The sequence below is a fragment of the Synchiropus splendidus genome, chromosome 19, assembly GCF_027744825.2.
Source record: "Synchiropus splendidus isolate RoL2022-P1 chromosome 19, RoL_Sspl_1.0, whole genome shotgun sequence".
Classification (NCBI taxonomy): Eukaryota; Metazoa; Chordata; class Actinopteri; order Syngnathiformes; family Callionymidae; genus Synchiropus; species Synchiropus splendidus.
The window spans coordinates 9,586,033-9,610,351 of record NC_071352.1 but is presented as its reverse complement, the minus strand read 5'-3'; the positions used below and the strand labels follow the sequence as shown (position 1 = coordinate 9,610,351).

The 24,319-nt window shown below is 43.5% G+C and overlaps 1 protein-coding gene across 15 annotated transcripts; it reads left to right on the top strand.

Annotated features, from left to right (window-relative positions):
• Nucleotides 1-11,398: 11,398 nt before the first annotated feature.
• Nucleotides 11,399-23,588, top strand: elavl3 (ELAV like neuron-specific RNA binding protein 3). Of its 15 annotated transcripts, none has more exons than XM_053851417.1 (8): nt 11,399-11,901; nt 16,223-16,442; nt 16,509-16,612; nt 17,979-18,132; nt 18,232-18,457; nt 18,900-18,953; nt 19,315-19,353; nt 19,901-23,588. In XM_053851417.1, the coding sequence occupies exons 1-8, from the start codon at nt 11,893-11,895 to the stop codon at nt 20,247-20,249; spliced, it is 1,155 nt and encodes a 384-aa protein (XP_053707392.1). In that variant the 5' UTR covers nt 11,399-11,892; the 3' UTR covers nt 20,250-23,588. The 15 variants fall into 15 exon arrangements, with proteins under 15 accessions (XP_053707392.1, XP_053707398.1, XP_053707391.1 ...); XM_053851416.1 differs by having other exon boundaries at nt 11,400-11,901; nt 18,229-18,457; XM_053851420.1 differs by having other exon boundaries at nt 11,402-11,901; nt 18,229-18,457; nt 19,922-23,588.
• The last annotated feature ends 731 nt before the right edge of the window (nt 23,589-24,319 follow it).

Here is a 24,319-nt window from a genome sequence, read left to right as displayed (position 1 = left end):
ACCTGACCAATAAATTTTTCAGTACATTCCACGTGCACCACATTACGCAATGTCAAGTCATAACCAAAGCTTTTTTCCGAAGCATGAATATATAGAATAAATAATATATATATATATATATATATATATATATATATATATATATATATATATAGTCCCACCTTTGTCCCACCTTTGATCATATATCTATCTATCTATCTATATATATATATATATATATATATATATATATATATATATAGAGAGAGAGAGAGAGAGAGAGAGAGAGAGAGATAGATATATATAGATATAGATATAGTCCCACCTCTGATCATTTTAGAAAAGACATGGAGCAGAGAACAGAGAAACGGGGGTTTGGAACACCTCAAGCTACTCAACAAGGACCAGGTGGTTATATTTTTGGTTGTGCTTCAGATTAAAGTCTGCGTCATGTGTGTCATGCGAGCAGGATCCAGAACGCAACTGCCCCGCTACAGTCCCTACAGTAGCCTATTTAAATTTAACTGATGACACCAGCAAAATTTTACTAAAAAACAAAAGCAAAAAGTAGGACGCAAATATTGGGTAAAGAAGAATACAATATTAGTGGAATTGAGCTGCTTGGTGGAGGTCTGCACTCTCTTCTCTAGTTATTGATATGATGATGAATTTGACAGACTGCATTCCAACCTCTACTCAATATATTCAGTGATGTGCCAATACCCAATGCATTGGCTGTTATAGTTAGTTATACATTTCAGTTCCTTAAATGGCCGCCACTAAGCCATTGGAGAGTCCATTGTCCACAGCTGTGACTCATCATTACTCAGTTAGTTTTGAAGCTACATCTCATCTTCAATTGTTTTCCCTTTAAGCAATCTATTATCACTTATTCCTAGATTCCCTTTAAAGAAGGTGAAGCTCCTCACACTGCCTCAGAGGTGAAAGCTAACCCTCGACCAAGGCATCCACCCAAAAGACCACAAAAAGAACAGTTGAAACCTTCCAGTTTTCTCCATGACAGTATGCTTTTGCATTTAGTTTCAACCAAAACGCCTTCCAGAAGAACGCGGGTTTCATCGATTGATCGATCGGCTGTCATGGAGACAGAAGATTTAAATTCACATAAGAGCTGCCACACTTTCTTTGCCTACATTACATGCATGGGCGAGTCCGCTGTTGTCACTCACTAACCACGATTTATGGAAATGCCGCCTCCCAGCAGCACTGGCTGCTGTCAGACTCGGTAAACACATGCAGATGTATGCATATAATGTCTTTACGACTTTTCCTCACAGTATGCTCGCTATGCTTCTCCGTGCCGTTGCGAGAGGAAATGAGAGAAACGCCCGTCACAGCATCCACCACCATCACCACCCCCCCCCATGCCACCATCATCTCCTGGTCCCTGAGGGTTCCAGCACCCAAATCAATTGAAAGAAAGAGGAGTGCAGTGTGGTCCTCCCCCTACATCTGTCAGGGAGGGGAAGCAGGAGGGGCTGCACTCACAGGTCCTACAGAGGGACAATATCACTCCATCTGTCATGAGCCGTTTCATCTCTGATGGGATGAAATATAACGCACAAACACCTCCATATCTTACCCATCAATTCCCTTAAGCATACCAAGTGGCTTTTTGTCTCCGATTACCTTCCCTTCCTCCCACCAGACAGCACTTTGCAACCACCTTGCAAATGATGCCTCCACAGCACATTAAGAGGAATAATTCCTCGCCGCTCGCTCGTATGAAAACGGCCAGAATGCATGTGAAAAGTGGCTGCAGCGACGTACAAGCCGGAAAACTAGACAGCTCTTTCATATTCAAATGCGGCTGCTGAGTTGGCAGGATGGGTGTGGCTGGGTGATTATTCTTGCCTTCTGAGCTGTCGCAGCTTTGTGACGTTTACGATCCAATTCCGTTTATCGAAACCGAGCTATCGGGCTGGATGGCGTGACAACGCCCTAACAGGGATTGAACGTCCGCTCAAGCACTTAAACAGAACTTCAATTGAAAACAATGTTCCCGGCATGACACACTGCCACATTGCTTCAGGAGACCAGGGCGGCACACGGTATCACAATATAAGAGCACAAAATGGCCTGACTCTTCGATGGTGGATGGAGGAAGGGAAAAAATAAATCCACCTCCCAGAGGACCAGCATGCATCAGTCTCAGCAGCAGGTATAGCTGCAATCTCAGTCATTCATATTTAATTCAGCAAGAGTTTCCGGCCAGACTAATGTGCTATTGATTTCAATTCTCGTATTACAGCGACAAGCGAGGGGGTTGAACTGGAGAGGTTGAAAGAGGAGAGGAGCTAGATGGAAGAAAATCAGGCAGAAAAATTGACTTCACGTCGGCAAATAAGCAGCATTTGAGATGAAGGTGCCGGGGAAGGAGGAGGAAAAAAAAACAGTAGAATAACAAACACCTCAGATAAACAGACATGTTTGAGCGTCTTTCAGCGTCTGTTACTTGTCGACAGGAGGCAGCAGGAGAAGGAGAGAGAGAGAGGAAAAACAAAGGGAATGTCTGAGGCTGTGTGTATTTAAGGTCGTTCCCTGGATACCGGCTCAGACAGGACAAGATAAAAGATTCACAAGCGAGGTTTTAAATTTAAAAAGGGTTTGAGTTAAACATGGTTTCTTTAAAAGGGCTCATAGGAGAGACACACTTCCTGACAAACCATAGATGCCCACCGCCATGGCATCATTCGTGTGGACAATCTTTCCCCTCGCTTTTCCCTGGAAATACAAACAGGCTGTGGGACAGTCAAAGTGGGGGAGAATAAAAAGCATAAATAAAAACACGACAAGAGCGTCTACTTTAGAGACTTCCTCCCACCAGCTCTGTCTGCTCTAATAATAGCCCAGAGACAAAACATCCAGACAGACAGGGAGAGACATAGACAGAGAAAGTGTGCAAGGATGGCCACTGGAACATTACCAGAGAGAAGATAAATGAAAGATGTCAACCAACTGTGCTTTAGGAAAAAAAAAAAAAAAGAACAGGCAAATTTAATTTGGGTTTCCTCCTAAAAGCAATGACTTCCTTTTTTTTTTGCTGCTGCTTCAGCTGCCACAGAAGCCTAAACGGCCAAGAGGGAGGCCTGGCGCAGAGAGCGCTGAATTAAGCAGACCTGAGGCTGAATCATCCTCCCCATCCCCCAAATACACTGTCATCATAGTGTCGCTCTCTCACTTCCCATCTTCGCCACACTGGCTACAAGACCGCGACATTACCGCGAGGCAACAGGCACGCCACTTGATACCACACAGAGGGAATAATTGAAGTAAATCAAAGTGAAAGAGTGTACAAAACAACTCAGGCAGTTCAACCGTCGCTGCAGTTTCAGGAAAATTAGTGGGTAAGATTATGTAATGAGAAATTAAAGCACAAGTCACAGAGAACACGAAGGAATACTGGGACAAAGCAGGGCTCGACATGATAGTAGAAAAGACTGCGGGGGTGCTGCAGAGGTCAGTCTTTGGACTATTGCTTTTTTTCCATGGAAAAATGCCTCACAATATTCACACTTATCGGGATATGTATGTTCAACAGGGCTGTATATCGCAGGTTTCTTGCGATACGATACGTATTCCGATACAGGAGTGGCGATGTGATACATTGCGATATGTATGTTCAGTGATATATTGTATTAAGTGCCACCATTTTAAGGGGGAAAGTCAGATATTATGTGCATGAAAACAAGCTTATTGTTATGACAACAGTCCACCTAGACTTTGAGTTTAACATCACACTCCGGCAGAGGAATGTATCGCCCTAACCAACAGAATCACTCCAGCGTACAAAAAGAAAATGCCAGGATCAGACACGTCACAAACGCAGCAACATAATCAAAGTATTTATGCATGTAATATTGATATAGCTGACTGATAATATCACTCAATCAAGTATTGCGATATTTCAGCAAAAATATCGATTCAGTATCGCATCACGGCATTTGAGATTTTCTGACAGCCCTAATGTTCAAAGAGGATGTAGCAGTATAGTATTTAGGGAAATACTGTCTTTATTTAGCACGTTCTAAAGGTACATGCGAACAGTTGGTATGTCATATCGTGACTGTTGTGAGGAGGAGTCGTTGTCTCGATGATAGAAGGCACAGGGAGAGCAGATTATAATCTGACCTTAACCGAAAAGCGTTGATGGATTCCCATGACGCAGGCAGAAGGGCAGCAGTTGGAGGGACTGTCCTTCCCTGCCCTGTTGAACTATACAAGAGCAGAGTCTAGTCAAACTTAGAGGAGGCTGACGGCTTCTGATTCCAGTCTGTTTTTTGTGTGTAATATCTGTTGTTGACTCAAGCACCGTGAAATAATTGATTCAGTCCTTCATTTTTGTTGTTACTCCGAATGCCCTGACGCTTCCTGGAACATCATGTTGAAAAAAAACTAAGAAAAATACACACAATTATTAAGAGTAATTCTAAATATTCATATCCTTCCTCTTCATTCCATATTGATCATAAATTTAACATCAATTTACTATCTATCTTCTGCCTACAGATGTTTTTTGGAAAGGCTCTATATATATATATATATATATATATATATATATATATATATATATCTCGCGTCTCAAAAGTGTTGGACGGTAGATAATGAAAATGGGTCCAACAGCTGCGATAAGCCAAATGGGCCGGGGCCCCATTCAAGCAATAGAACTGAATCATTACTCTTGATTTCATTTGTCATTAATAACCATATTTAATCTACTTAGACATAAACCTGACATGAAACCATGTGATCATTGCAAATATATTTCTCATAGAAAAGTCCAACCAGCAGCAGAACCAGGTGCAAGTCATGTTCATCATATTTACTAAAGGAAAAAAGAAAAAAAAATAACTTGATGCAAACTGTTGAGATGATTGGAAAAACTGAAAAAATTTTGGAATAAAATAAATAAATAAATAATAAAACCATGTCTAAATATCATGAATTAAAATAATATATTTTATTTAAACTCCAAAGAAGATATAAGTAAAGTGCAAATGAAAGTTTCGCCATAAAATCTTTTTCAAAACTGCTTCAGAACCAGGTGCAAGTCATGTTCATCATATTTACTAAAGGAAAAAAGAAAAAAAAATAACTTGATGCAAACTGTTGAGACAATTGGAAAAACTGAATACAATTTTGAATAAAATAAATACAATAAAACCACGTCTAAATATTATGAAATAAAAATCATATATTTTATTTATAAGTAAAGTGCAAATGAAAGTATCGCCATAAAATTTTCTAAACCGCTTCAACGGGTGCTTACATGAACTGTTTCTACTGTTGGGGGCGGCATCACTTTCTTTATCATTTTTTTCTTTTCAAGAACTTCTCCATAGTTGGTAACTATCACAGTTTTGCAGCTGTCAAGTGAATTCAGTGACACACTACCACCACCATACGTGGCTAATGTATTAAAACTGAGTGTCTCATGGCCCAAAGGTGTAAAACAAAAAAACTTTAGCGGCCCTATAGGAGGCGCTCGCAGCCCAAACATGGACCCCGGCCCTAAGGTTGAGAATCACTGGTCTAGACTTAAGCATCGTCGTCTTGTGCTCCATGGTCAGGATTTCATTGAGGAGAACAGACACAGCGTGATGAAAACATGTCGCCTCTGTTCTGAGTAAATGGTAGATATCCCTCTCTATAATAACATTTAGCTACATGTAACGCTCATCTGTGCTGACGGCTGCGAAAGCAGAGCTCTAATTTCCCAAATACTTAATGTTGGCAGCAGGGAGCATTCCGAGAGAAAAGCGCCCGCTCAGCAAAGACTGCTGGTGGCAGAACAATGAGAAAATAACCAGTGAAATAACCGAAAGGCTTTTAACTAGGAGCAATGCTTGATCCTTTGATACAGTCATGTGGAATGGGCGCTTTAAATGGCCTTTTACCTACAGGGAGGATTCAGCTGCCGTGCGGCTCACGGGGTCTTAAATGAGGGGCCACAATTAAGCCCATTTATTCCCATGAAGTGTGAACTGTAAGTGGGGCTGCAGTCAGTCGACAGACCTGCCGCTTTTGTGTCAGAAGAGCCGCATTTATCCAAGCAACAAAGAGGGAAAAAACACAAGCACCTAATGACAGAGACTCGCCGGCTCTTCTCAGACTGACACACACCTCCTCCCATCTCCGACAAACTGACTCAAAGGCTGCCGAGCTTCCAGGCTGAGTTGAGTCACGGCTTCACAGAAGGGAGGAGGCGGAGTTAAGGCAGACTGACAGTGGGGCTCCATCTCTATCCTCTTATTAACCAGTGCTTTCCTCATGCAATATTCATCTGGGCTAATATCAGCCGAGCTCGGAGCTGGGCCTGCTACTTATGTAAGGCAATTATGTAAAATATCAGAGAAGGCCCGAGTCCAGGAGCGAGAGAGCGGCGGGACGTGGACACTTAAGGAAGACATTTCATTAGAATACAGTGGCTGCAGAGGGGGGACACCGTTCGCCTCATCTGAAGGAGCGATTTAGCGTCCAGTCACTGACATACATGGCGTGTCCCGTCCATGCCATGACAAAGTCACTCATTATAAATAAGAGGGATGGACCCACGAAGCATAAGCATGGTTGTGACGACAGTGCTATCCACCATGTTCTTCAGATCTAAGCAAAAGTACAATAATAGAAGTGGGACAGTGTGTGGACATAAACTATATGGCTCTGTCATAAAATATGTTGTTGGCTTGCAGTGCTGACTATTACTGTTATTTAAAAATATTTAAGCAGGAGTTTTCCAGATTTTGTTTTGGACAAAACCACATTAATATCTCAACTTAAACAGCTGAATATGGTTATAATATGTGGGTACTCTTGTGTTCAGGTTGGACGTGTCAGAACACGTCGCAAAAACAAGCCTCATTCCTGCAGCCCGCATAGAATAGCAACAAAATGGTTGGTTCAATATTATTGTTTTAAATGTAATCTCAAGTGTCAATTATTAAATTATGAGTAACTAAGACCTGACTATTCCCAACGTCAAATGACCATGGAGAACTTTTCAGCCACCTGTCTAGGGAAGTATATACTAGATGTTTAAATATGAAGGTAGGGTTATGGTTACAGTTACTTTTTTAGGAAGAAAAATATGTTAATAATCATTTTTTTCAATGAAGTTTAGGACAAAGCAGGTGAGAGAAAACAAAAACTTTGCGTCCACCACAGACTCAGTGTTGTACTGTAGAAAAAGGGAGCCTACTGGTCCATATGAATGGGCAATATGTACAGTGAAAACACCCATTCAATGGACTGATAATATTCGCGTCGGAAAGATGTAAGTGGAAAGATACGAAAGGACAAAGTGTGTGAGTGGATGGCTTTCATTGACATAACCCTTTCCCCAGCCTCTCACCCTAAATCTAACCATCCATAACAAGTGGTTGAAGCAATCCTAATTCCAGTTATAATAACTTAGCTGAAGGTTTTATCTATAAATTGAGGCTAAACCATGTGGGGACCGGCAAAATGTCCCCACAAGTAGGTGTGTTTCCAAGAATTGGTCCTCATAAGTATAGTAACAAGGGCCGCAAACACGCACACACAAACTTGTTTGTATTTCTATTGTTTGGTTTCTCATTGCCATAACCCTTTCCCCAGTCTCTCTCCTAAACCTAGCCATGCAACACACATGGTTAACCTTAACCAGGACTCTGAACCAAACGTAAACCTTATTATTTTGAAGTCTTCATCCTCAAATTGAGGCTTAACCTCGTGGGGTCCAGTCAAATGTCCCCACACGGTCCTCACAAGGATAGCGTTTAGCCAAGAATTGTTTCCCCACAAAGTAGGATAAACAAGCGCCCACACACTCAGTTGTACCGCTATCTTTGTGGGGACATTTCATTGATTTAAATTTTTCCCTAGCCTCTCACCTTAAACTTAACCATCCTTAACAAATGGTTAAATTTAACCAGGACTCTGAACCAAACCTAAATCCAGTTATAATAACTTAGCTATTTTGAATTAATCCTCCATATGGGGACCGCCAAAAATGTCCCCACAAATGCCCTCACAAGTAGGTATGTTTCCAAGAATTGGTCCTCACAAAGTGCAGCTAAACACACGGAACGAATGTAAAATCCCAACGTTTTGACAAGACAAACATTCGACAACCAGAGCTTGACAAGTCCACAGAAGCAGGTAGAGTGGCCCTAGAGACAAGGCATTTAAGGCAGGCAGGTTAATAGCAGCTAAAGTCCTCCATGAAATGCTGCCAAGGCCTCTAACAGGAAGCTAAGAAGAACCACAGGAAGCAGCCACACAAAATAAATCTAAGACGAGAGGCTGGATGAAGTCTGATCTTCAAAGCTTCTGCATGATCTAGTTTATGTGGCTGTTATGTAGCTGAATTCAAACGTTGCAGCTCACTCTGACATGGCAACAAGAGACCCCTGTATTGTGCGTTGGATCTGGTGATAGGAACGGTGCGACCACAGATCAATAAACGACAAGGAGCATGTGTCAATAACAGAAACAATTTCCTCCCTTGCAATATCTGCCAGTCTCGGCAGACAGCTAAAGGTCAGCGAGCAAGAGCAAAGCTGATAAATGCTGTTTGTAGTTGTCCTCATCAGCACTGGTCCGGTCATCAGCACGTATGGCACAAGCAAACAAGGGAGAGCATTTCAGCAGGACTCTCCGATCCATCCCACATATCAACAGAGGAGCCGTCCAAAAAAAGACTAAACAAACACTGATTTACGCGCGCACTCACGCACACGCACATCCACCCCCCAGGTTACGGCCCTTTGGGGGTCTGAGCAGAAATAGGTCATTTGTCACACATGAATGTCCCGGGGCAGGGAATGCATTATAGATGAGTCCAAACAGCATGTCTCAGTAAGCACTCAGCACAGTGAGGGACGCAGGAGGAGGTGGGCCGAACAGGCGGATCACTCCTCAGGAGCAGGATATGCTGCCATGTCGGAATAGTAAACACAAAAACCACTGCCAGGCGCCTTCAAGCTGTGGAATATACAACAGCAATCTATTAGGTTTGGAATGAAAATTGTCAAGTCATGAGGGTTGGACTGCAGAGCTGCTCCAGACAGTTCAGACGCCCTGATCTCAGCCTTCCACAGCCTGAGAAGCTCCTCAGTCTTACTGGTGAAACTTAGTTTAGCATAGCTGTCAACTTATTTAACTTACGTTTTTTTACAATATCAGGACACTATGGAAGACTATGGAAGATTGAAAGACACTATGGAAGAATTATTTATTTTAAATCATGCTGCGCATAGTAAATGTAATGCATGAGCTTTTATATATGTTATCTTTGTTATCATTTTCCAGGACATTGTCTGTCTTGCTGTGATGTAAATAGTAATAATAAAATATTAAAATGCGCCGCGATTGTGTTTGTAAGATTTCTTATCAGTTTATAAGGGGAATTGCACCGCTTTATAAGGGGAGTTATTGGCAGAGGTTGACGTGTTTTAGGAACCAGAGGAGCTCACCCGTCTCAACATCTTCATTCTTACGTTTTCTTTCACCTAAGTTATGATTCGGTCTTTTCCATGAATCCTAAAAAGACACCAGAGAAGCTCTTAACACTAAAAGTATGATGGTATGGTTCCTAAACATTAGAACAAAAACCTGATTTACCAAAGTCTTTAGGCTCAGGAAGCTCACTCATGTTAAGTTGCTCTACTTTTCTCCGATTTATAAGCGATTTAAATTGACGGCGAATACAGTGAAAAAAATCTGTTCTGCTGACTGTAAAATATCAGTTATTTTATAAATATGAACGCTCACAGAACAATTCGAATTACTTAAGGCATAAATGAAAATAGTTGTAGGTCCAGTCATTGTTTTGAGGAACGTTCTGGATGTGTTAACAGAATGGAAAAGGTGGCTCTTAACAGGCAAGGACAGAGTTATTTATGTCAATTATGAATTTGAAGCACTGTAAAAATATTTACAAGAATTGTGATGAGAAAAAAAATGCTGAAGGAATTTGAAATCACTGAAAGTATGAGGAGCAGCCAAGATAGAGGAGGTAGATGATTTGATGGCTTCACTCATCCGGTGTAATGGGTAGAGATCAAGGGAGGTGAAGAGGAGAGTGCAGGCAGGGTGGAACAGGTGGTGGCGAATGTGGACAGTCAGATCAGAAGTGAATATCGAGTCTGTGGGAAGTGGAGAACTTTGGAGAGTGGAGGTCAAATGGTCTGGACAAGAGGAGAGAAGAGACGAATGATGAAGAGTGTTGTGGAAAAAGAAGCCATGAAGAGGATCAGCGTGGGAAATGAGGAACGAGAAACCAAGAAAAAGAGAATCCAGACTGAACCTCTGCTGGAGTCTCGAACACACCCTGCCATGACAAAGACAACCGTTCACCAGCAACTAGAGCTAATGAAGACAGCTCAGCATGGAGAAAAGGATGGACCTGCTGGATCCAACCTTCGCAGCATGCAGCCTGAGCCACAGTCTATTTTTAAAAGCAGATCTAATGTCCATGAGCATAATATGATCGGTTTAATTGATCGTAATATGAATGCAACCTTATCTCATAACCAGGATCAATGCCTGTTCTGTAAAATGAGAAGGTCTGAGATCAAAAGAGCTGCTGATATTGGAAAGTGACCCTCAGGAAAACATGGGTCTATGTTTTAAGAGATGGAATGGTGAAATAAAAACAAGGCAGGAGGTAACAAAAGTGGTGAAGGTGGGTTTCAATGTGACAAACTGTTGGGTATTCATAAGCAAAGTATGGTTTGATATGAATTTAGTTGCTTGCTTTTTCTGCTGTAATCCAAATATTCAAGATGCTATACTTGGACATGTGGACTTATGATATGGCTTAGACATAAATAATTTCACTTGCAGTCTAATTTGTTATTCTCATGTCTGCACCTGACCCTGCATCTCACCATCTGCCTGCTTCTGCGAGGAGCGCACATCACGCTGGCGTTATTATGGATGGAAGCCTTTTGTTCTCCAGGAACTCTTCTGAATCATCGTTTCTAATGATTCGGTTATGACAGGAAAAGTGCACTGCTTTTATTTGCAAAGACAAAAGGCCGGAGGAGTGAAGTTGTTTGGTTTCTCTCCATCCTAAATGGAGGCGAAGAGGGGCCGAGGGAGTATTGAGAGCAAAGCGTGGGGAATGAGAGACAAGTCAGCCGTCTTCTGCTGCACCCATCTGTTCTGAAAGTGCAGGTGGAGTTCTATTCACTGCTCCCTGCGTGTGTGAGGAGTGGTGGAGGGAAGGGGGGGGGGCAGGAAGAAAGGATGGGCAGCAAGGAGGGAGTGGAGAGATGGAAGGGCAGGGATGTGAGAGGGCGAAGGGGGAGGTAGAGGAGGAGGAGGAGGGGGCTCTTGGTGATCTCTCCTGAAGGGGATAATGGGAGAAGAGCGCATTGCAATGGCTGCCATGTAGTACCCTCCCTGCACAATTAGCCAATGAGCAGCGCGCTCCGCCAGCAGGAGGACACATAAAAGAAGAACATTGCAGCAGAGGCACAGAAGGAGCCTGAGAGAGGAGCCGGGAATTACACACACACGAGCGCGCACACAAAACACAGCCGAGTCAGAACACCCTCCCCTGGACACACCCTGCTGAGGATCACTGCTTCTCCCCTCTTTTTTTTTTTTTTTTTTTTAACTTAACCATCGCCCACGCTGCTTGGAGACAACGCTCTCCTTCATCATCATCCCCTCCGCCGCCGCCGCCGCCCGCCATCCAGCAGAAAAGCCCTGTCTCCTCATTTTCATCCTTTAGAGGACTCCTACAATCTCCGCGGGCTGAGATCCCTTGGTGAAGAGCAGATTTTTTTTTCATTTTTTTTTTCCTTTTTTTGATTTTTTTGGGGGGACTTCTGACTGGCCATACATCGCTGCTCAAGATTCAAGAGGAGGAAGGACCTAGATCTCTGTCATTGCACGTCAAGAATGGTTACTGTACGTATGACTTTGATTCCTTCTTATTCTGCTGAGTGCAAGCACAACACTGTGTAGCTGTCAACACATGTGACGAGAGATGTACAGCTTCGTACCGTGGCAGAGAAGGCAAAACAGATGCTGCCGTCCAACATGGTGTATCAGTGTAACAAGCTTACATCGGGATCCATGGAGGTAACAGTCAGGGATGCGCCTCACACAGTCGCTCTCAAAAATGTCGCAGCTGAGAAGAGTGTGAGGGTCTCGGGATCCCTCATGGTGAAGGGTGATGCGGGGAAGAATGGTGAGGAGAGCAGCGTGGGGTGGGGGGGAGGGCTGCTTCTCCTGGCGCATGGAAGGATGCTGGAGACAAAACACGATGCCTCCGAGGCTCAGCATCCATCCAGCAAGAGGATCGAGAGAGAGAGAGAGAGAGAGAGAAAAGGGTCGAGTCACTCAGGGAGGGGGGGAGGAGGAGGAGGGGGAGCACATTACGCGTCCGTTGGTTTGCATTGAATCAGACAAAGTCCAAATTCCTCAGGGTTGCGGTGATGATGAGGGCGAGTAAATGGGTTGGAAAGCTCCGAGGCCGCGCAGCACGGACATTTTATTGCCTCCTCCTCGCTCGCATCAGGACCAACAAGATGGCCATGCGCGCAGCTCGCTCCACGCGGAAATACGTGGAGGAAGCGCGTCGTGGGTCGGAGCCCACGGCGGAGTTGGGCGTGTCTCTGTCGGACAAACGGAGGCCCGAAGCCTCAAACGGCCTTTAAAGTCGGGTTTCAAACACGCAAGCACCATCAGCACTAGCTCGCGCTTTTCATTTAAATAATCCAAACATTACAAAAATAATAATAATAATAATGTAAACAAAGCGTTGATACGAGAATTTATTTTAATGTGACAATATCAAAATCGCAGGTAAAATCACAAAACAATTCAGTTATTACGCTCCAGAAGATAAATGTTAGTTAAATAATTCCTCTTTGTGTTATAAGCTATTGTCCCGACAGACACACACACCGAGCCGCCACATGGTCCGCAGTCATCCACAGTCGGTACCGCAGTGCCAACAAATAAAAAGGGTTGAGTCAGACAACCTTACACAATTCAAGGACAGCGCAAACTACAACTAAGCAACGGCCGTGGCTGTTGTGGCATATTATTCAGTAAAGAAATCCTTTTTGAGGAGGTGAATTATCATTAAAAAATGGAAACAATTCACGTGTTTTTAAGCACTAAGAAAGCAGGCAGCATGTGTGTGACGACACCGACAACACAGCCGAGTGTATGGATGCTGTGATAGTAAGTGTGTGATGGCGACTGTAGCAGTCATTGTTCCCGGAGAGTCCTGCAGCCTGTGGCCACGACACAAAGCGCCACTGTGGACATTAATATTCATAGTGCTGTCGTCTTTGCCTCTGCGAGCGAGAAGAGGAGGAACGGGTGGCTCTTTTGTTTGCGCCTTTCAATACGTTTATTCAGCAAAAAAAAAGAGCTCTGCACATGCCGGCACAGCCTTTAAAAAAGATGTTGAAATATAAGACATTTATTTTAAAAAATGTTAGTCAAACTGTTTTATTTTTAAGTGATGGAGGATAAATAGTTTGTGGTAAAAAAAAAAAAAAAAGACTTGTTGTCTGTGGTGCGTTCAAGGCCCCAGCGCGTCCGAAGGCCACTCCCTGTTTTCAGCACTGGACAGTTCTCGTGGCACAAGACACGTCTCCTTTCCGACGACGTCTGCTCCCTTTTAAGACGAAGATAAGCCCTTTTAGAAATCCTGCTCGGTCCTCGGTGCGGGTGCAGGCTTTGACAGGAGCACTGACTCCTGTCGCCCTGTTGTTTTACAGCTGCCACAGTGATCCTTTAAGCTGCAGAGAGTGTGCCTAATGCCCTTTGTTTGGGATAATCCTCTAATCTGTGTTATTTAGAAGGCTCATTTACACTTCAGACCGGCGCTCTGTCGTGAGCAAACTTAATATATGTATAAATATGAAGTAGAAGGAGAAGCGCAGATGAATTAAGCGGCTGTTTTGACTCAAGTTCAGAGCATTTTGGTTCACGCTACATGATGTCACCTTGCAAATCTTCTATACAATGAAGCCTTCAGATCTCTGCTGTATTTAGAGCAGAAATTAGGAGGGATTATTTAGGCTATTTTTTTCCCATATAAATATATATGTACAGGCCGTATAAAACTGCATGTCATTTCTTTGTTTTGTAATTTGCAGCGTAGGAGGTGCATGTGCTTGGCAGTGGAGGCAGGACTCTAGTTTGCGTGCGAGTCTGGGTTCATGTGTTCAGCTGAGGAGGTTGCGTGCAAGTCGTCGACCACGTAGGCGATGCTGATGCAGTGCATTAAATATTAAGAAAGATCTCACGGATCCCCAAAATAGCAGGAAAATGTCAGGGTACGGCACAGCTTGATCCGTTAAAAACTGCTCTTTGTTCAGAAATATATCTCTCATGTTGAAAGTGATGAAGAGCTCGGGGCTTATTTAGATTATGCCTCTACTTTCCCAGTTCTTGTGTAAGTGGCTGTGGAATGTGTATGGTTTCCTCTTATTAATATGTAAATCACACTTTGGTTGCAGCTTGTGTCAGCAGCGGCCAGTCCTGGGTGTGCGAATTATATAATTTCACACTATTCACCAGGGGATGTGCGCTCTTATCTCTGTTGGCGAGTCAAATTTGTCCTAATGCATCGGGTTTTTTTCCTGCTTTCAAACCGATTTTGCCATATTGGGGACACATCTCTCTCTTAGTAGGACACATCGTGTAATATGCCATCTTCTTTTGTCAACAATCATCATTTATGAAAGCGGAGAAAAGATGTTCAGCTCGCGTTTCATCCCAACATCAAGATCTTTATGTGACAGATTGCGGTTCTGTGTTTTGCGCACGTTTGAAGTATCTTATTTTTAGACCTTCTTAACTCCATCTCCGCGCTCTATTTCCCAGTTGCCGTCTTCAATTTGACTTACTGATATTCCCCACGTTTGCAGAGCCCAACTACAGTAAACCAGGGAGGAGAATAGTCTGACCTCTATATCTGCCGCTAATGCACACAGACACACAGAGAGCTTTAAGTAGCAGAGCTGAGCAGCCATTAGAAACAATGCAGTCTTTGGGGTACTGTTGCCTCGGCAACCGGAGTGGAGGTGAGGCTCAGAGCAAGACAGCAGGTTACGGAGATGCGGGGAAGTAGGCAGGTCAGACAGACCTATTCAGAATTGCCAGAGAAGATAAGAGCACAGGATATGACACGCGGGCTGGGAGATAAGTCGCTCTGTTATTGTGCAGAGAAATAGAAAAAAAACATCCCCACCTTTGTCTGCAGCTACCTAAAAAATAGATGGCTTCGGTGCCTGAATAAACAGAGCGTGAAATACAATATCCAAAGTACATAGTTAGTTAATACAGAAATACATTTGTTCTCCTGAACTGCCTCGCTGGACCCAGGGGCTTTAAGGAGGAGGCTCATTTAGCCTTGTTGACACAGATACCACCCACCAGTCTCCAGTACTGAAGTGCAATGTTGCTTTTACATTCTTGATTCCCTCACGGGTTCATTTAAACAAGAGATTTGGACACCATTTCAGATTTAAAATGACTTTAAGATCACAGCTAGCTACCAGTCAACACCTACTATATGCATAGTAGGACGAAAGGATGAAAAATATTCACAAAAACCTAATTTGTCTCTCAAATTTTGAAAGAAATTCAGAGTTTTGTGATACAATTTAGTATTTCTTTGTTCGGTTTTGCTCAGGAAGATACAGTGCGCTAAAAACAGTTATGTTTACACCTCCTATTAGTGAAACAATATTGTAATATACTTGAAAAAACAAAACATTTATCGACCCAATCCTGATCAGGTGGACATGGAGAAGCATCCACACTGCACTACCATTCAGAGGGACACACGACAACACGTGTCAGCCACGTCTTTATGTGACAAAAGTCCACTGAACAAACAAATAAAAAGTGATAATCCGCATTTATGGAGGCGCTACAACCATTCAGCCTGACCACTCTCACTTTTGTCCGCCTTGCTGACCCCTGCCACATCTCCATGATCCAGAACTCCGTCGTGATGTAATGGTGTTTGACCCTGGAAGAGAGGAGGGGGAGGGGGAGCAAGGAAAAAGGGACTGTGACATCTGCAGGACCAGAGGCAGCGTGGAGGGAGGAGGGAAGATGAGGCTGATGTGGGGGGAGGGGGTGTGATAAATTAGATCTCTGTTTCAATGTTGCTTCCTGACCTTTAATTCTGGCTGCAGTGCGAGCCCCTGTTAAAATCCGCAAACATTTGTGGAGCTAATTCCAGCGTCTTCCTCAGCAGATAATCAGCACCATGGAAACCCAGGTGTCCAACGGTCCCAGCGGAACAAGCCTGCCCAACGGTCCAGTCATTAGCACCAACGGCGCCACAGACGACAGCAAAACCAACCTGATAGTCAACTACCTGCCTCAGAACATGACCCAGGAGGAGTTCAAAAGCTTGTTCGGAAGCATCGGCGAGATAGAGTCCTGCAAGCTTGTCAGGGACAAGATCACAGGTAGATCCTCAGTCACATCCCAGCCTTCTCCCCGAACACCCTCTAACATTTCAATTCCATCCTCAGGTCAGAGTTTGGGATACGGCTTTGTAAACTATGTGGATCCAAATGATGCGGACAAGGCCATCAACACCCTCAACGGTCTGAAGCTGCAGACGAAAACAATCAAGGTAAGGACGCCTCCGTCGCCGCAAGATTCATCTCAGCATGAAGTGCCGGACAAAAGGAGAGGAAGTGGATTTTTTTTTCCTTCTTAAAACGATGGAGCTCGAGAGGGTTGATGACAGACGTGACACCGGGAGTGGAGGAAAGTGGGGGGAGGAGGAGGAAACAGAAGGGAGCTGTGGACCTAACAAAGGCCGGGAGAGAAAGGGTGAAAGGAGACGGGAGTGTGGAGGTCAGAAAGCAAGGGGCGGACAGCATGGCGGAGGCTTTTGTGATGGAAATGCAACCTGACTGTGGTGCGCAGGGGGTCATTCCAGGTTAGCCCATCTGCTTACAAGCTAGGCTAATTAGGGGTCTCCTTTGTTGGATGAAGCAGTGGGCAGCAGCTTCATCCATCCTGGAGCTCAAGACGCCGTGTTTTAGAGGGAGGACAAAAATTATCATAGAACATTTCTGTAGGTAAATAACATAAAAGAAACAGCCTTATACTTGCAACCATCAAGAAAACAGGACATAGTGAAACTGTTGGACTAAATCTGCTGAAGAAAATGGTAAGCAGCGAGATGAGGCCTTCATTATGGGGCAGCAGCAGAGAATCGGGGGAACAAGGGACAGTGGGCGGCTTGCTGATGGGATTAGAGGCCATATGGGCCTCGGTCACCATCTGTACTGTGGGAGCGACAGGGAGAGGGTTAATTATAGGGCAGCCTCTGCTCCCCAAACAGAGCGACTCCCCCCTGACTGGACCAGAGCCCCCTAACACAGCAGCACACACAGGCCAAATCTGTGCACACAACAGCGGCGGGCCCCGATATAATCGCAACACCTGTATTCGCCGAGTCGATCCAAAACCAGTGGGGATTATTTATATTCCATCAAAAGCGTTACCATTTGCTCGATTAACTTTTCTGTATGTAAGTCGTCGAGGTTGAACGGTGATGAATCGCTCGCTGTGTTTGCCAGCAGAGCCGTGACCCCGGGAGGATAGAGACAAAGGAAAGAGGCAGAGGAGAGAAAACAGTCGAGCCTATCTCAGACAACACTCACTCTGTCTATGCGCCGCAACAATACGCTCGATTGGGCTATCTCTGTTTACAAGCTCCTGCAGACGCAGACAAAAGAATCAAAAGAATCTGTGTGACTTTTATATTCGGGCAGCCTGGTGATAACATGTAGGCGTTTCCAAAAACCTTTATTTTTTTTTTTTTAAGTAGGGATCAGCTGGGACTTTATTTAGGTAGTGTGGACCTTTTGAATTCCATGGATTAGTATTGAAAGCAACACCAAGAACTATTTTATGGTGTTTTGCTTTTGAAGGCTGGACGCTACTTTCCAGGGGTCTAGAATATGAAGAGTGTTTTGTTCATCCAGGTATCATATGCTCGGCCAAGCTCCGCCTCCATTCGAGATGCCAACCTTTACGTGAGTGGACTACCCAAGACCATGAGCCAGAAGGACATGGAACAGCTCTTCTCTCAGTACGGTCGCATCATCACATCCCGCATCCTGGTGGATCAAGTGACAGGTATAGCCTTAATTCTAAGACGGGTGACGGCCCTGTCCGGTCCACGTGGGAGCGAGACGGCAAGGTAGTAACATCGGTCTGTATTCTTAATCGGAGCAGGCATATCACGAGGAGTGGGATTCATCCGGTTTGACAAGCGAAACGAGGCAGAGGAAGCCATCAAAGGTCTGAACGGACAGAAGCCTCTGGGTGCCGCGGAGCCCATTACGGTCAAGTTCGCCAACAACCCCAGCCAAAAGACAGGCCAGGCTTTGCTGACTCAGCTGTACCAGACCGCTGCCCGCCGCTACACAGGCCCCCTCCACCACCAGACGCAGCGCTTCAGGTACACACCCTTAACTGGCATCCAATCCCTTCTCCACCCGACTCCTAACCAAAACCAAGCTGTCATAAGACAATCACAGGTTCTTTGCTGCCTCCTTTAAGCGAGAGATGTCTGCCTAAAGGGGAACTCCATCGATTGCACAACGCTGTTCAGAACTCTCGACGCTCTAGCGGTTGTAACTTCCAGCTTTAAGTGGGGCTCACATCTTTTAGAGATAATAGGCTCAAAGAGCCCGGTACGAGAGACTGTCTGAGTACGGAAATAAATTGGTGGAGAACTCCTTTAGCAATGTTGGCATTAGAAGGAGTGCTAACGTTTCATCGGTCGATATGGATTGTTCGCTCTTTAACAACGATACTAGACGCTAACGCAGCACCAACAGAATCGGCCCTATTCCTCCCCCTTTCTCACTCTTTCTCTCTGACTTTCTTTTAAACTGCAGCGTGATCCCTTCACTCGGAAAGGGACCAGATCCAAATAACAGCTCAAAACCAATGTAAGAAACCAGATTTTTACCCGTACAATCAAGCATTCAAAGCCTCATAATTCTTGGCTCAAGAATTATCCAGGCATTAGAGGCATCACACATTCAACTGGAATGTCTGAAACTGAAGTGCTTCAGTGGTGAAAACGCTCTTATTTGTAAGTGAATTCGACTTTAAAGTCAACCCAGGGCTCGATTCTATTCCAACCATCAGTGTCTCTGATTGGGTGTTGGTTTGGCACTATGTTGCAATGAAGGATGCCCTCTAGAGGCCAGCAGGTGAAGGAGCTACATGTGAAATGAAAGCCCCCATTTGCTCGTCCATCACGTCACTAACTTCTGCATCCCCTTCACTCTCCTTCTTGCGTTGCAGACTCGACAATTTACTAAACGCCAGCTACGGAGTCAAGAGGTAAATGCAAAAAGGTGTACTCTCAAAAGCATCCATGCAAAAAAAAAAAAAAAAAAAAAAAAAAAGCCTCAAACAAAGTGCCCGGAATACCAATTGCTCACAAAAAAACAATAGTTCAGATCAGTCAAAACAAGGAAGCAGGGTATTCTGGCATGGCTTTGTTTAACCTTTTCGTTCTTTTATTTCAAAGTATTTATTTCTGAACTAACATTGTCAGTTTCCGTTGCTTTAATGTCCCCTTTTTTCACCAGCATGGACATTCCAGATTCCGTTTGCGTCTCCTCTGTTTGCTCTATGATTTGATTCCGATTTGCTTTTCATCCCTTTCTAGGTTTCTGTGTTTGTTCAATACCGTGCCTTTGAGTTGAACATTGTGATTCATGTGTTTGACTCTTGCAGAGGTCAGCAGAAAAATACATATTTGTGTGTATGTGTGTCACGTAAGGTAGTCTGGAGGGGACGGTGCAGGAGCAGGGCCCGAGCTGCTGTCCCTCAGAGTGTAGAGCGCTGGATGTCGAGTTGAACTTCAGAATGACACCCATGGTAGCTCTCCCTCTCTCTTCCCCAGGTTCTCTCCCATCACCATCGACAGCATGACCAGCCTCGCCGGCGTCAACCTCACTGGCCCCACCGGAGCCGGCTGGTGCATCTTTGTGTACAACTTGTCCCCCGAGGCGGATGAGAGCGTCCTGTGGCAGCTGTTTGGGCCGTTTGGCGCCGTCACCAACGTCAAGGTGATCCGTGACTTCACCACCAACAAATGCAAGGGCTTTGGCTTCGTGACCATGACCAACTACGACGAGGCGGCCATGGCCATCGCCAGCCTAAACGGCTACCGCCTGGGTGACCGCGTGCTGCAGGTTTCCTTCAAGACCAGCAAGCAGCACAAAGCCTGAGAGAGCGACAGACGGCTGCTTGTTCGACCTGCGTGAGAGCAACCTGAGCTCCCTGCGCCATCACTCTATGGGCCTGGACTTTCTCTCTGATGCATTCTCACACACACACACACACATCCATACACACAAGTCAAATGTCCGAACACACACACACACACACCGCACACTAGCAAAGTTTTTCTTTTCTCTCTACACGACATGCTAAGTCCTTCCCTTATATTTGCCTGGATTGAATTAGAAGAGGGACGTCGCTGTTTTGGGGGCGGGGCCAGAGCTATCTATCTCGGAGACAGTCTAACGAATGTGATAAAGAATGTGTTGTGATTGAATTCAGGCAAATAGGTAAACAAAAAGGCAAAGATAAAAAATATGTGCAATTTACCCAAAACTCTTAAACCCACCACCTCTCCCGTGACCTCGCTGGGGAGGACGTAGTCACTTTTTTTACACTTGGGCATTTTGAATCAGCGATTTTTTTAGATCAAAGAAAATTAAAAAACAGTGTTCTCTTATATACATCTATTAAAATATAACTATATATTCAATATATGAGGTGGTTATAATAGCCGAATATGTAAGCATTTTCTAGAAACTTTGACTACTGTTTCCTGACCTGCATTAGGTGGTGCCTAGTGTGTAATGACAGTTTCTCTACCCTGTGTGAGCATGCTAGCTCAGACCCATTCTTATTTAGCTGATCTCATCAATACCGGAGAAGAGTTATCTGCGAAGGCCACACGAAGCACTCTCCCTTCCCCCGACACCTAACTGCAAAACCGTCATATCACGACCAGCTAACTCTTTCGCTAACAAGTGCGCGGAAACACTTGTGCAACAGTCCAGTCGCGCCAAAAAGGGAAATAGCAGTGTCCCTCCTTTGATGTGTTATGTATCGATTTTTGCATTGGAATCCGACGACTGTTGAGCTTTTTTTCGGTCATTATTTATCGCAAACATGACAAGAAAAATTATTCAAACGGCAAGAAAGACGAGGAGCTACGTAGTGTCCTTTGATCTGCGCTTCTAAATTGGATTCCACGTATCAAAATATATGCAAATATTAAGTGTATTTATCGCCCCTTTTCGGGTTTGTGGAGCGAGACTGATGCCACACCATAGGGAGAGCTAATGTCTGTCACCATCCGCACCTTATCATGGACAACCAGTCAACTTTATCAACATGTATTTGCCTTTTCTAAACGACGCTGTGTTCACCAAAGAGGTCCGGCCTCTTTGAAAGGATTACATTAGAAATACGTCTATTTTTATACATACAACGGAGCAAGAACCTTGTGCTGAATTTTTACCGGTTCCTTGGAAACGATTAGGACATGGCATGGCTTCACTTGGAAAACCTCTTGGATCTTCGCAGAGCAAGAGGCGGGGCAGGCATGCGAGTGTGGGGGCGGGGCTTTGGAGAGGGGACCCAGGAGGCTATTTGAGCTGAAGATTTGGACTGAAAATGATTCAAGGCTTGAAATTGAAGTCGCTTAAATCCGATTCTACCAATAAGCCTGGTGATGTGAACGGACGGAGTGCTCGCACACACTCCCCTCAAACAGGCGACAAAAAAAATAAAATAAAATTGAGCATGATTCTAGTTAAATTTCCTTTGCCAAAGAATCGCTTTGCAAGTGGTGACAGATACATATTGTAAATCCGTTATTTATCGAATATGGACCCTCGGACAGTTTCATTTTGTTTGACTATAAGTTTCGCATATACATCCGCATTTGTTTACTATTTACACCAAATGCTGACGCAAATCTAGCTGCACGTATCTCATGTAGAAATGTACTAAAACGAGCATATCGGAGAAAATATTTATCTTCCCAGCCACTTATATCACCCCGTCAGTTTCACGGCCAATAAAAAGGAGCATCGCGCTAAACAACATCGTACTGTTTCATCCGCTAACTGGTGGCTTCACAGCGAGAACTCATCTTTAGGTCGGTCACACCCTACACATACAAGACTCAGTAGAGAACCAAGGACCATGGCAGGAAACAGTACCACTACACTGCTTGAGCAACAATAATCATTTTAAAAATACAAAAAAGAAAAAAAAAAACTTTCCTATGGAACAGTGAGTGCAATGTGCTTTGTTTTTATATTGACTGAGAACAAATGATATATATTTTTAAAAAAAGTAATTAAACGTCACACTGAAAAGGTTAGCGCACCAGTGAAAGGAACACAAGCTCATTGAGAAGAGGCGAAGCGAGGAGAGCATTGATCGATCAATATCCAGAATTACTTCCTTACCCCCTTGAGAAACAAACAGTGCTCCAGCCAGCATGAACAAACTACATATCTGGCCGAACAGAGGAATTCTTTGAAAGGAATACTGTCGAGGATATCATCAGTTTCAGCCCATGTCAAGTTCAGATATCATTTTTTCTTTTTCTGTAATCGATTGCTTTCATTGACACATCAGGACTCACATGTTAAATTAGCGTATTTGTGTTGTTGATGTTGCCATAGAAAACACACATGGGTCAAGATTATGTTCGGTTGCATCGATTGGGTACAAAGTTTGTTCTTTCTTTTCTTTCATTATGGAATTAGTTGCAGTTTTTTAACAGTGTATGCAGATTTTAGACTTAGTTAGATCCTTTGATTTCAATCAAACTGTGTTCGATTGTGTTTGTAAAAGTCTGTGGTAGCTTTTGTTGCAACATAAAAATAATTTAAAGAGAAAAAATTTCAAAATAGCGCCGACAAACTTGTATTATTTGGGCGACTTTAAGCTTGTAGTTTTAACTTATTGTTAACTTAAAAACTATTTATTATTATTATGATTATTATTATTGCCTCGTATAAAGTATGTTTTGTGTATATTTATGGTTTATTTCCTTATATTTGCAAGTTTAAAAGATCTTTAAGTTTTGCCAAAATTGTGGTTACACCGGTTCTTTTCTTAAAAAGGGGGACAAATAGAAAAACAGCTTTAGAAGTACGATTTGGAAATGTTCTCCATAGTCAAAGAATGCACTGCTATATTTAACTAATTGAAGTGTATAAACATACATGCTGTGTGCTAGATGTTATGCCTTTACTGCCTGTGTTCTGTTTGTCTTGTTATATGAATATCTTTTAATTATTTAATATAATCACAGTCTTGTTTTCGCAACCACTCGGCGAAGCCCCAGATGCAGGACACCCCCCACCCCCGACTGGATTAAGGACCGATTCAGGATCCTGACTTTAGGTGGCAAGATGCTGTTCCTGTTTTAGTTGAATCACACACGCCGCTGTTCTCTTGTTAAGAACACGGCACTGATGTCATATGAAATTTGTGCAATTGGGACACAAGGAAAAAAAAAAAATGGAGTCAGCCTATCAGCAGGAAAGCGTTCTTGAAGAGTCTTGTTCACGGGGCCGAGTGGTCTTTCTGTTTCTCAACCAACTGTATTTTGTGTCTATTTATTTAGAAGAGGGGACGCAGTAACTTAGTGATGTTTTTCTTACATTTTCCTGGAATGGTTGAACAAATCAAATGAGGTGAAATATGATCAAAACAGAACTGCGGACACAGACGTCAGCAGCAAAATACAAAAAAATCTCATTCTTCCAGACTTGACCAAACGAACAAATTACACTAATAGTGAACAAAAAAAAAAAACCTTTCAGTTTAGTCTAGGATATTTACTACTGGGATTTCAGCTGAAGACGCTTGAAGACTTTTTCATGGAATTGTTTAATTATTTGTACTTTACATGCCAGAAAAAAATAAAAGTTACAAATATGAATGGACTTGTTTCTTCTGACTCCTTTAATATCAAATATATACAGTGGTCATATCTATTTTTAAAAGATTAATATCATCCATTTCTTGTGTCATTTTTCTCAGAGCAGATAAGTGAGCATCCGTTCAGACACACTGCACTACAGAGTCAAGGTCTGTCATTTGATATTGGAAATTTGTGGGTTGTTTTATAGGATATCATAGAACAAAACAGTAGATTTCACTTCAGAACGACTCACAGGTAGCTTATAATTTGCTTCAGTGTACAATAGTTATTAAAAAATGTAATTCTTAATTGTAAAATTTAGTTCATTCGATGTTA